The 11953-nt window shown below is 42.9% G+C and overlaps 1 protein-coding gene across 1 annotated transcript in view; it reads left to right on the forward strand.

Moving 5' to 3' along the window:
• Positions 1-11640, forward strand: part of Mtdh (metadherin) — a gene marked incomplete in the record, with an annotated part of 61309 nt that extends 49669 nt beyond the window's left edge. Inside the window, 4 exon segments of the mRNA XM_013512772.1 lie at positions 2394-2501; positions 5079-5219; positions 7436-7592; positions 8814-11640. Of these exon segments, the coding sequence (XP_013368226.1) occupies positions 2394-2501; positions 5079-5219; positions 7436-7592; positions 8814-8884 (477 nt within the window).
• Between the last annotated feature and the right edge of the window lie 313 nt (positions 11641-11953).

The raw sequence follows: 11953 nt of genomic DNA on the forward strand, positions 1-11953 counted from the left end.
TTTTTTGGTTTTTCTCCGGTACCGGGAACTGAACTCACGACCTTGCGCTTGCCAGGCAGGCGCTTTTGCCGCTGAGCTAAATCCCCAGCCCCTAGGCTGGTCTTGAGCTCACTTTGTAGCCCAGGCTGGTCTCGAACTCACAACGATCCTCCTGCCTCAGCCTCCCGAGTGCTGGGATTACAGGTGTGTACCACCACACCCGGCCTTGACATTCCTTTTCAAATTGAATTTTTTAAATTAAGCCCTTTATTTTGAGACACAGATTCATATCTAAGAAATAATACTGCCCAAAAAATAAATAATAGAGCCAAGGTGGCACATACCTGTAATCCCAGCACCTGGGAGGCTAAGGCAAGAGGATCATTGCGTGTTCAAGTCCAGCCTGGGCTGCATAGAGAGACCCTGTCTCCAAAAAAGACAAAAATAGTAATAATTTTAAAAAATAATATAGAGTATAATATACAAAAACATAAAGATTAAAAGATAAATAGAAGAAAAAAATATACAGAAAAATTTTCTGTTTCTTTTACCCAGCGTCTCCCAGGGGTACCATCCTGAAAAATAAATGAGTAAATAAATAAATAGATGAACATTTCCATCACAGAGGCATGCTGCCCTTCTCTGGCCGCCCTTTCTTCCCTCCTCAGTGTAACCCTCTGCAGCCCCTTGCCTGGGCCACGTGACTTTGTGATCTCAAGGATATTGTACTAGCTCAGGGTGGTATGTCTGTGTAGTCTCAGCTGCTCAGGGAACCAAAATGGGCAGATCTCTTGAACCCCACAGGTCAAGTACAGCCGGGAAACATAGCAAACCTTGTCTTTAAAAAAATGGTTGTGTTAATGGGATTTTTATGCAGTGTAGATTTTTAATATTAGTGCATTGAGGGGGTGATGTTTTCATTCATCAGAATTCTCTGGAGCTTGTCATTTTGTCCTGTGTACCACTAACTTGTACACTTTGTTGGTGAATGGGTCTCCCTGTTCTGGGTTTACTTGAGTTGAGCCATTCTTCTGTTGAAACCCACTCAAGCTGTTCTCAGTTTGGACTACTGTGAATAAAACTGCCAGTGAACAGTTGAGTTTTTGTGTAAACATGTTTTCATTGCCCGGGGCTGGATACACAGGAGTGTTACCTCTAGGTGGCATGGTGGTTGCATGTTCAGTACATTAAGAAACTTTCAAAATACTTTCAATACCCCTATCACTTTATATTCCCTTGAACCCTGGGTTTGTGACCTTGTAAGCATTTGCAGCTGTCATTGCTTCTTCTGTTAGACATTCAGATAAGTAATGACTCATTGCAGTGTTTGTTTGTTTGTTTGTTGTGTTTTTGTCTTTTTGAGACAGCGTCCCACCAAATAGTTCAGGCTGGCCTTGAGCTCACTTTGTACCCCAGGCTGGTCTCGAACTCACAGAGATTCTCCTGCCTCAGCCTTCCCAGTGCTGGGATTACAAGCGTGCGCCACCACACCCGGCTACTCATTGCAGTTTTGATTTGAATTGCCTTAAGAGCTTGTTTTATGGTGTGAATATTTTTCCATGTGCTGTTTGCCATCTGTTTATTATCTTCTTTGATGAACTGTCTGTTCATGTTTTTTGTATATTTTCTGATTGAGTTTTATGGTTTGTTTTGGGGTTGTTGTTTTTGTTTTTTTTTTTTTTTTTTTTTTTTTTTACTGTTGTAGTGTATATAGTCTACCTAGCAGTCATTGTTGGAACTAGTATATTGCAAATATTTCTCCCACTCTGCAACCTGTCAGTTCATTCTCTTAGCAGGGTCAAATTAATTTGAATCCAGGTAGCTCTGCATTTTCTACTCCATTAAAACAGAATTACCTGCTCAGTGAGTTTTTAAAACACAAAAGTTTACACAGCTCTCTTGATTGTCTTGTAGTGATTAGTAAAAAATACAATAAAAGGGGTTTACTGTAGACAGTAGAGTGAAGGTCTGTATACTACATCACATTTTTAATGTTTTAATTTTCATTGGCTTTATTACTCATTGCTAATTCTTAGATTTGGGAGGATAAAGATAGAACTTAGTGAGTAAAATTATTTCATAATTTTCTGAATAATAGAAATTTAGCCAGGCGTGGTAGTGCACGCCTGTAATCCCAGCACTCGGGAGGTTGAGGCAGGAAGCTTATTGCAAGTTTGAGGCCAGCCTGGGTGACAAAGTGAGCTTAAGGGCAGCCTCAACTGCATAATGAGACCTTGTCTCAAAAAGACAATAAAGAAAAGGAAATGTAGGGGGCTGGGGATACAGCTCAGTGGCATAAGTGCCTGCCTGGCAAGCACAAGATTGTGAGTTCAATCCCCAGTACCACCAAAAATAAATAAATAAATAAAAATAAATGTAGCCAGTTCACTTAATATGTTTGCTTTTATTGTCAGGTTTCAGATGACGATAAAGAAAAGGGAGAGGGAGCTCTTACAACTGGGAAATCTAAAAAGAAAAAGAAGAAAAAGAAGAAGCAAGGTGAAGATAACTCTCTTGCACAGGTAAAGTACCAGAAGAGTAAGCATTCATTACACACCTGCTGAAAACGTGAGAGAGGGTATACAGATGCTAAGAGTATATGGAGATAAATGGGAGTGAAAGACGTCAGATTTCGTTGAAAAGCATTTGGTGTGGTGTGGTGTGGTGTGGTTTGAAGACAGGGTCTCACTATACAGTTCAGGCTGACCTCAAACTCACTGTGATCTTTCTGCCTCAGAGTCCTGAGTGCTGGGATTAACAGCCATGCACCACCAAGCCTGGCTGAAGAGCATTTGAAAAATTACATTTTTAAAAATTAATGTGTGATACTTTTTTAAAACACATCAGAAGTGAGGCGTGGTGACGCACCCCTATAATCCCGGTACTCAGGAGGCTGAGGCAGGAGGATCATTATGAGTTTGAGACCAGCCTAGGCTACAAAGTGAGCTCAAGGCCAGCCTGGACTGCATAGGGAGACCTTGTCTTAAAAAGACAAAAAGGGAGGGAAGGAAGGAGGGAAAGAAGGAAAGAAGGAAGAAAGGGAGGGAGGGAGGGAGGAAGGAAATCAAAGGTATTTACTTTGAAACAAACAAAAAAAACTGTGTCTAACCTAGACCCATCTGGCTATATCCCCAGCCCTGCCACTTACTTTTTTGTTGTTGGTTTTTACTTTGTACAAATTATATAACTGCTTAGTTACACTAGACGGGCTGGGGATATAGCTCAGTGGCACAAGCATGCCTGTCTGGCAAGCACAAGGTCCTGAGTTCAAATCCCAGTACCAAAAAAAAAAAAAAAAGAATTATACTGGAAGCAGAAATGATGATGATTGCTGTGAGTTTAAGGCTAGCCCGAACTATATAGTGAGTTCGAGGCAACCTTGAACTTCTGTACCTGGCAAGATCCTGTCTCAAAATACAAAACAAAACAAAAAAAGAAGTAAAAGTTCTACACAGAGTAGATCAAGTAGTATCCTATTCATAAAAGTTTATATTTTGGAATAAGTTATTTTTAGTTGTTGATATGTGGGTTGGTGAGGTTCTTTAAGGTTCAGTTTAGGAGTGATAGAAACTGATGTCTACTGGGTGTGGTGGTGCATGCCTGTAATCCCAGCACTCAGGAAGCTGAGGCAGGAGGATTGCCATGAATTGGAGATCAGCCTGGGCTACATAGTAGTAAGTTCAGAGTCAGCCTAAACTGCATAGCAAGACCTTGTCTCAAAAAAACCTGATGTCTTATAAATTTTATAAGATTGCAAACCTTATATATATCCATAGCTACCTGCTGACCTTACATTCACATCACATTTTGAATTACCATCTAATTACTCACTGCTATCCTGAACAAGTTTGATAGAGTAGCAATGTATGATGAAGCTTGTACAGTTACCTTAGCCAGTTAAAAAGACCACTGCTGGGGCTGGGGATTTAGCTCAGTGGCACAGCACCTGCCTGGCAAGCGTGAGGTTGTGAGTTCGATTCCCGGTACCAGAAAAAAACCAAAGAAAAAAGAAGAGAAGACCACTACTGGAGTCTTAACTGCTCCTGTGCCTTACGCATATAATAATTTTATCTGGTAATTTATATGCTCTTCTTCTTGTGTACAAAAAACAACTACAATTTTTATGTTTGCTAAAGAACAATACAGTTCGCAGTAATGTCCCTATGGTTTATTGCACATATGTACCAAAGCCTTGTAACGTGATTTAGAATTATTGTCTTACTTTCTCATGCTGAGGCACAGTACCCAACACACATGGCTTCAAGGAAGATAGGTGTATTTGGCTCCCAGTTTGTAGAGCTTTCAGTCCATAGCCGCTGGCCCCAAGCAGAGCGGTGTGTCAGAGGAGAAAGAGGTCATGGCAGGGCAGCAAGGAAGCAGAGCCAGAGCAAGGGAGGAGGAGGGGGGTGGGCCTTCCGTAAGCTGTGCTGGGCTGATCCGCTGATGGGCGAAGATGGGCGCTGATGGGCATCCAGGCCCCTCCCCGAGCCCCACCTACGAGCAGTTAGATAGGAACCACAACAATTCTGTTACTGAAACTTCATAAAAGTCTCAAAAAAGAAGAAGAATGGGAACATTAAAGCTTACTTAGATACAACCTTCAAATTTTTCTTGGGAAACATTAAAGTTAAGGAAACAGGCTCAAAAAGCTAAGTGCCTTGTGTCTGAAATCGTACAGCTAAGCTGTAGCGTGGCCAAACTTGGAATTCCCCATCAGCATCCTTGCTGCTCTCCATGTACAAACGTTCTGTTCCCTGAAGGAGTATTAGGTAAAACGTCTTAGTTCAAGTATCAGCTAGTTCATTGTGGACTTTTTAATAGAATATGTGTTAGTTTCTTTTTTCCTATTTGAGTAGGTTTAATCAATTGAAGCGGTTTCCATTTGGAGAGGTGTGTGTGTGTTTTCTCATTCACAGCTCTAAGGAGTGACCCTCAGAGACAGCAGGAGTGATAAATGCATGTTCTAGAAGTTGTTTGAACAGCTTCTGAACTGAAATTATTTTAGGGAATCATCTTCAGGACAGCAAGCAAAATGGGCTTTTGTTAGTAAAGAGCAAATAATTTTTATCGTCTCATAAAGCACCTGCTTTCCTGTGTAGGACACAGAAGAATTGGAAAAAGAGGTTAGAGAAGAGCTTTCCGTGAACACCGCTAAAGCCCGTCCAAAACAGGAGAAAGCTTTTTCCTCAAAAACAGTCAGCACTAGTGACTCAGCTGAAGTTCTGGTCCAAAACAGCCAGGTAATTTTTAAGGAATAATACTTTTGTTGACTCAGAAATGAGGCCTTAATGTTTTATTGCAGCACTGTGCTAATAAGTTTCAGTGCCCTGACTAGTCCGCAAACGACTCTCAGAGAAGAGTAAGGTGCACATCTAAATGAAGCTAGAGCAGTTGAATAACTTGCCCAGAGCAACAGGACAGTGGTCCCTCTTATCCACAGGCTAGCCTGAGGCTGCTGAGATCATAGAAACAGCAAACAGGAAAAAACGTGGTGTATGTGGGGGTTGAACCCAGGGCCAGTCTGTCCACTTTCAAGCAGCCCTTAATATAACTGGTTCAGAGCCGGGTGTAGTGGCGCACGCCTGTAATCCCAGTACTCAGGAAGACAAAAAATATATATATATATATGACTGGTTCAGCCTCGCAAAATGTGACATTTAGTAACAAGTTTTTGATTTTTTTTTTTTTTTTTTTGGTCTTTTTGAGACAGGCTCTCGCTATGCAGCTCCAGCTGGCCTTGAGCTCACTTTGTAGCCCAGGCTGGTCTCAAACTTGCAACCATCCTCCTACCTCAGCCTCCCTAGTGCTGGGATTACAGGGGTGTACCACCACGCCCGGCTGGTAACAAGTTTGTGAATGATGCACCTTCTGTGGAAAATGCTGGTGTAGCAGAAGAGACCATTAAGCAGGTGTCATGATGCACACCTGCCCCTCCAGCACTCAGGCAGCCAGGGCGGGAGGGTCACCTTGAACTACATAGTTAGACCCTGTCTCAGAAAAAGAGAGGACAAAACCACTGGGTGAAAATTTTAGGCCAGTGACAGTTGAATTCTGATGAAATCACCAGGTTCGTTTATTCACTCACTCAAAAAAATTTACTGAGAGCCCACTGTGTGTCTGTCACAGGCTGTTCAAGGTGCTGGGGTAGAGCAGAGAACAAGATGGAGAACCATCCCTGCCCTCTGGGAACAGTTTTTGACAAACTCAGTTACTGCTAAGTGAATTTGTAACTTCTACTAAAACAACTCTCATCATACGTCCTATTTAGATTTTTTTTTTTTTGAACTGGGAATCAAACAAGTCATTTTCAATATCATCTTGAGAAGAATGTTGCAGACTTTTCTGTAACTTAACATCAGTGAAGAAAGAGAGAAGGAAAATGATTTAAAATACATAATAAAGGGCCAGGGAGATAGTTCAGTGGCATAAGCACCTGCCTGGCAAGCGCAAGGTCCTGAGTTTGATTTCCGGTATGAAAGATAGATAGATAGATAGATAGATAGATAGATAGATAGCATAATAAAGCTTTGAAATGCAAAACAAATACAGGGAGCCAGGCACGTTGGCACACGCCTGTAATCCCAGCACTCGGGAGGCTGAGGCAGGAGGATTGTTGTGAGTTCAAGACCAGCCTATGCTACAAAGTGAGCTCAAGGCCAGCCTGAACTGCATAACGAGACCCTGTCTCCAAAAATAAATACAGGGAACATTAAGAAAGATGAAGAAAGCAGTATAAATGGGCTCAGACATCTCACATGGGAGCCAGTGGGCCCACACTACTCTTGTGTCCATTTTGCACTGTGCTTCCTTGAACCCATGGGGCCTGGGAAAGCGGGATTGCCCTCACGTCTAGTTCAGAGCAGTAGCCGCAGGGAGCCCTCCCAGTGCCGCAGATTAACTGGTTCTGACATTCACTCTGGGCTCTGCCTGAGTGAGGTTTTTACTACCAGGATAAGTAGACTTGGCCGGGCCTGGTGCCCCCCATGTACTGAGGCAAAACCAAAGCCAGTGCTGCCGCTGTCTGTGGGGAAGATGGTAAGAGAGCGTCAGCCACCAGCCGTGTGGAGGTTTGCTACTTCCCTTTATCTTCAGTGAAAAGTTTTTGAGGTTATGTGGGAAGTAGACAGATCATTAAATTCCTAAAGAATATAAAAGTAGTTATTTATAATGAATCAGGAGAGTCTAAAAGTTAATGAAGCTGAAATTGCTCACTATTTGAGAAGCCATTTTATAATTTTATACCTTCATCCGTTCGCCTGTATTTGAAAGTATTGTCGCACCTGGTTCCTTTGGTCACTGGAGGGCAGATGTGAGTTGCGTCACTCCACTCCTGCTGATAAATTACTCAGAAACCATCTTAGTGTTTACTTGCTGCTAAATGGCCTCTTGATACTACTGTGATAGTGTTGTTTGGAAAATTTTATAAAAATTCTGAGATAATTTTATTCCAAAATAGCCTATGAAGACTCTTCCACCTGCTGTTCCCACTGAGCCATCTGTTCCCCCAACAAAAAGTGATTCTGACAAGAGCTCTTCCCAAGTGCCACCGCTGCTGCAGGAGACAGATAAGTCCAAGTCAAATACCAAGCAAAACAGTGTGCCTCCTTCACAGAGTAAGCAGCCCTCTTTCTGTCCCTTCGTGTCCTTCCATACGTGCACATTTTCCTCATGTACCTGTGAAGGTTGTGGTCTTAGAAGCCTAGTAAGTCCGTGAGCAGCCAGCCCTTGCTCCCTGTGCAGGTGCTGGCTGCCTTGGATCTTGTGGGCTTTGGTCGTGAGGGCCAGGCTCCTAAGATCATTCAAGGAGAGATTGAGTGGCTAAGGACAAAAAGACTTGGGGCTGGGTGCAGTGGTGCACACCTGTAATCCCAGCGCTCCAAGAGACTGAGGCAGGAGGGTCACAAGTTCAAGCCCGCCCTGGGAGTGACTTAACCCCTATCTAAAGATAAAGCAGAAAACAGGACTGGAGATGTAGCTCAGTGTGAGGGCCCAAGATTCAGTCTCCAGCATTTGAAGAAGGAAAAAGATGACAGCTGGGTACCCACCTGCCTGAGTGACTGATCCCTGTCCTTTTCTGTTTGCATGTGGTCTTGAGAGATACAAGTTGTTCTGTACCTTTTTCTCCTCCTCCCTACTTTGGCTGTCTTCAGTGTCCATTGTACCCAGCATCCTGTTGTGTCACCTACGCTGATCAAATGGTGCTTTCCCACTGGGCTCTGTACTGCTCCGCAAGCTAAGAGGAGGACTGCAATAGCCCAGCATTTGGAGACCAACCTGGGCAATATAGCACCCCATTTCAGAAAGAAAATGGTGCTTTCTGTAGTTGAAACTGGTTGACACTGGTCGTGGAAGCCCATGCCTATAATCCCAGCACTTGGGAGGTTGAGGCAGGAAGTTCTCAAGTTTGAGACCAGCCTCAGCTGCACTGAATTCAAGGCCAGCCTGAACTCTACATAATGAAATCTTGTCTCAAAAAAGAAAAAACCACAACAACAAAAAAATTGGTTGAATATCAGCAGAAACAAATCTAATAATACATTGGTATTAAAAGGAGAAAGGCACATACAGAGTAGCTTAAAAATACAAAACTAGAGGGGCTGGGGATTTAGCTCAGCGGCAAAAGCACCTGACTGGCATGCGCAAGGTCGTGAGTTCGGTTCCCAGTACCGGAGAAAAAACAAAACAAAACAAAAAAAATACAAAACTAGGACTTGAAAACATAAAATTTAAGAATTTAAGGCATTTGTTTCTTAGTTGCTATTTTTGTATTATTGAGATATAACAATACTTATTTTTCCAGCCTTTCATCTCTGTTTCCCCTTTTTTTCTTTTAGCCAAGTCTGAAACTAACTGGGAATCTCCCAAACAAATAAAAAAGAAGAAAAAAGCCAGGCGGGAAACGTGAATTGTCTTTTTTCCTGAATTGGACATGTGTTTGCAAACACTGTCTTGAAGATTATGCTGTTTATGCAATAATTTGTGAACATGTACAGAATTTTACATAAATTTAAACCAATTTTTAAAGCAAAACTGTGAACACAACCACCATAAAAATGGAAACAAAAGTTAATTTATGAAATTAAGAGGCCAGCAGAAAATACTCCAGTGCTGGAAGACACTTGGGAAGGCTCTCCAGCTGAAGGGGAGTGCTGTTCATCAGAGAACTCGACCCTGGGTTTGTGGCAGCGCCCTCCCCGTTTACAGAAGCTTGTGCCCTGTCTCGTCCGCAGTGAGGAGCGACGGGTTCCAGCCCGACGGGCACCCGGGCGTCAGAGGCGACCCCTTGGATCTTATGCACGAACTTTACCACTGAAATCTGTTTTATGCTTAAATCAAAGTGCTTTGATCAAACGCATAATCTGCCATATCTTTACGTATTCGTTGATAACAGTTTATATTAAAGGAATCACAAGTGCAAATAAAAAGTCATTTATCATTTATATAACTAAACTGTCGTTTAGTTTATGGTTTTTAAAAAGTTCTTAATGGAAAATGCAATTGACACTTGTATGGCTTATGAAGTTATTTTTGATAGTCTTACATTACTTGAATTGTTCAAAGTACAGTATATTTTAAATTAAGAAGGGTAAACTATATGTATTTGTTTTATAATTTAAGATTCAAACTAACAAATAATGCTCTTGTTTATGATTTGAAGACTTTCAGGCTAAATCCAACCTTTCCTTTTCCTACCAACTACTTTTCTCCAGAGTCATCTCAGTTGCTAACAATTTTTTGACTTTAAAAACGAAATCATTCGCAACCCTTGAGTACGTGACGGGGAATGAAACGAGAGTGAGACAGCTTTAATTGACATTGTCAAGACCTCCAGTTATCAGGAACACATTTTGTTAACTGCCTTAACCTGTAGTGTGTAGAATATGCATCAATTTCTTGAAGAGGATTCATGTTTTTATAAGAATTTTCATGTAATTATTGCAGTCGTGGTCAAATAAGGAACGTTTTCTGCTTGAAACTGTTGATTTAAATGATGTGGGAGATGTTTCACCATTTGCAGGCACTGTGTAATTCTATTGTAATAAACTGGCAGGTATCTTTGTAACTATAAATAGTGCATGCTCGGCCATGTACACTGTAAATAGCCTTTACCAAACGTGTTTGACAAGGACCATAATTAACATCACTTAGTGAGTTGTGATAAAGAAAAAAGCCATGATTTATTTGATGTGACTGGCTTGTTTTAATGTGGCGCCGAGAATGAAACTGTCCAACAGCTGTAACCAATGGTACTGATCTGCCCACCCAGTGTCGTCTGTATTATATTTGACTGTGGTGTGATAGTATTACATTGTCGGCCTAGGAAAGCTGGAGACAGAGTGGCTTTAGTTTTGCTGAGTGAAGACTGGCCTTATTTGTGGGCAGCTTTCCTGACAAGTGGTTATTAACTTCTATCAGGTGTTAACATCTGTTTCAGGAACATGGCAGTATGTTTACATGTCGGAAGTTTTGTTTAATTCTACGGTATTTCTAAATCAATTTGTTAAAATAAATTCAGCAAATGATAGCATTGTTCTTACTTGCTTCAATCTGGGGAAGGTAATAGCTGCAGTGCCAGGAATGGATTTCTTCAGATGACTTTATTTTGTTAGATTTACCCGTTTCCTAAATAGGCCTGAGGATTCCTGCGTGGTAAGCACTTTGGAAAGGTTTCACAGGGAGAATCTTATGGGGAGCCTGTGATTTTAGTGTGTGCCAAAAGGTCTCTGCTCAGAAATTTTAATTGAACTCTCTCAACTCTACCTCGCCATGTCTATCTTCCAATTCTCGTTTCTGCCGTGTGCCAGGCTTTATCTTTGCAGTTCAGCAGCCCCTAGCCAGCCACCTTCGCCAAGTCGGGTGGACCCAGAGTGGAGATAAGCCCTGTCCGCTGCCCGGCTCGGGCGCTGAGACGCCTGGCGTTCTGAGGGGCAGTAATTGTGTGAATGGAGTCATCCCGCTCTCTCACTTCCATTGCTCTTCGCCTGTTCGGTTAACGGATGTTTTTGTGACGTCGAGCACTTTTTAGTGTCCTAGTGGAGGGACTGGTTTCTCTCATCGCCTCAGGAGACACCGAGCTCTGGGCAGTAACTGAAGGAGGAGGAGAGGAAGGAGGAGCTGCCAGTAGGGAACGGCTGACCGCTGGGCTTCCGCCAGTGGCCTCCCGGGAAACCACCGGACACGACCCTTCTGGCTCCGGCCTGACTGCAAGGCTGCCTGCTGCACTAGGAGTCCGGCTTCAGATCTTCCAGACTGGAATCCCGCCTGCCTGCGCCCTGAGCGAGCCCAGCAACAGTTGAGAGAGTCCAAGAGGAGAGCACTGAAATAAAATGGGCACTGTGGCCGTTTGCTTCGCATCTTACTGGGCGGGTGGTCAGGATACTTCACCCAGGTCTGACGGTGTCGCTTCATAGGCTGGCCGGCTTGTGTTAGGCACAAAGGTACCAGAGAGCAGTATTCAGAGTTGTTTTTCTTGGTTAAAAATAGTCCTTTATTAACAGTATGAAATCTCAAAGTTTAGAACTTAAGGTGTCTAATCGATATCTTAAGATTTTCCTGTGAACTCGTTGCACAAACTGGAATCACTTCCTAAAAGGCTTAGGGAATGAAACTGTGTAAATGCATTAAGTATTGTAAATAAAACAAGCCATCGTTTTGCTTAAATTGCTTGTTAACAGTTCTCTTACTGAAAAGGACTTTGTCGTCACATGTCGCCCTGACCTAGTTAGGAGGTGGCTACGTTTTGTTGAGCCCCTCTGAAAATGGCCCTGTTGTGTGGAAAGCACCTTTTCTCCCAGGCCGTGGGAACCGGAGCTGTCACTGCAGCCGGGTGTGTGGGTCTGGTGTCAACCTGGTCTGCGGTGGGACTCTGGCTTGACACATGCATGGTTCACGTGTGGCGGAGACAAGCTAGAAAGTTGCTCACGGATAAAGGTCCAGGGTGGCCAGGTGCCCTGCAGGGTGAGGGCCCAGCTCC

This window comes from Chinchilla lanigera, unplaced genomic scaffold, assembly GCF_000276665.1.
Source record: "Chinchilla lanigera isolate Chin_1 unplaced genomic scaffold, ChiLan1.0 scaffold00016, whole genome shotgun sequence".
NCBI classification, from domain to species: domain Eukaryota; kingdom Metazoa; phylum Chordata; class Mammalia; order Rodentia; family Chinchillidae; genus Chinchilla; species Chinchilla lanigera.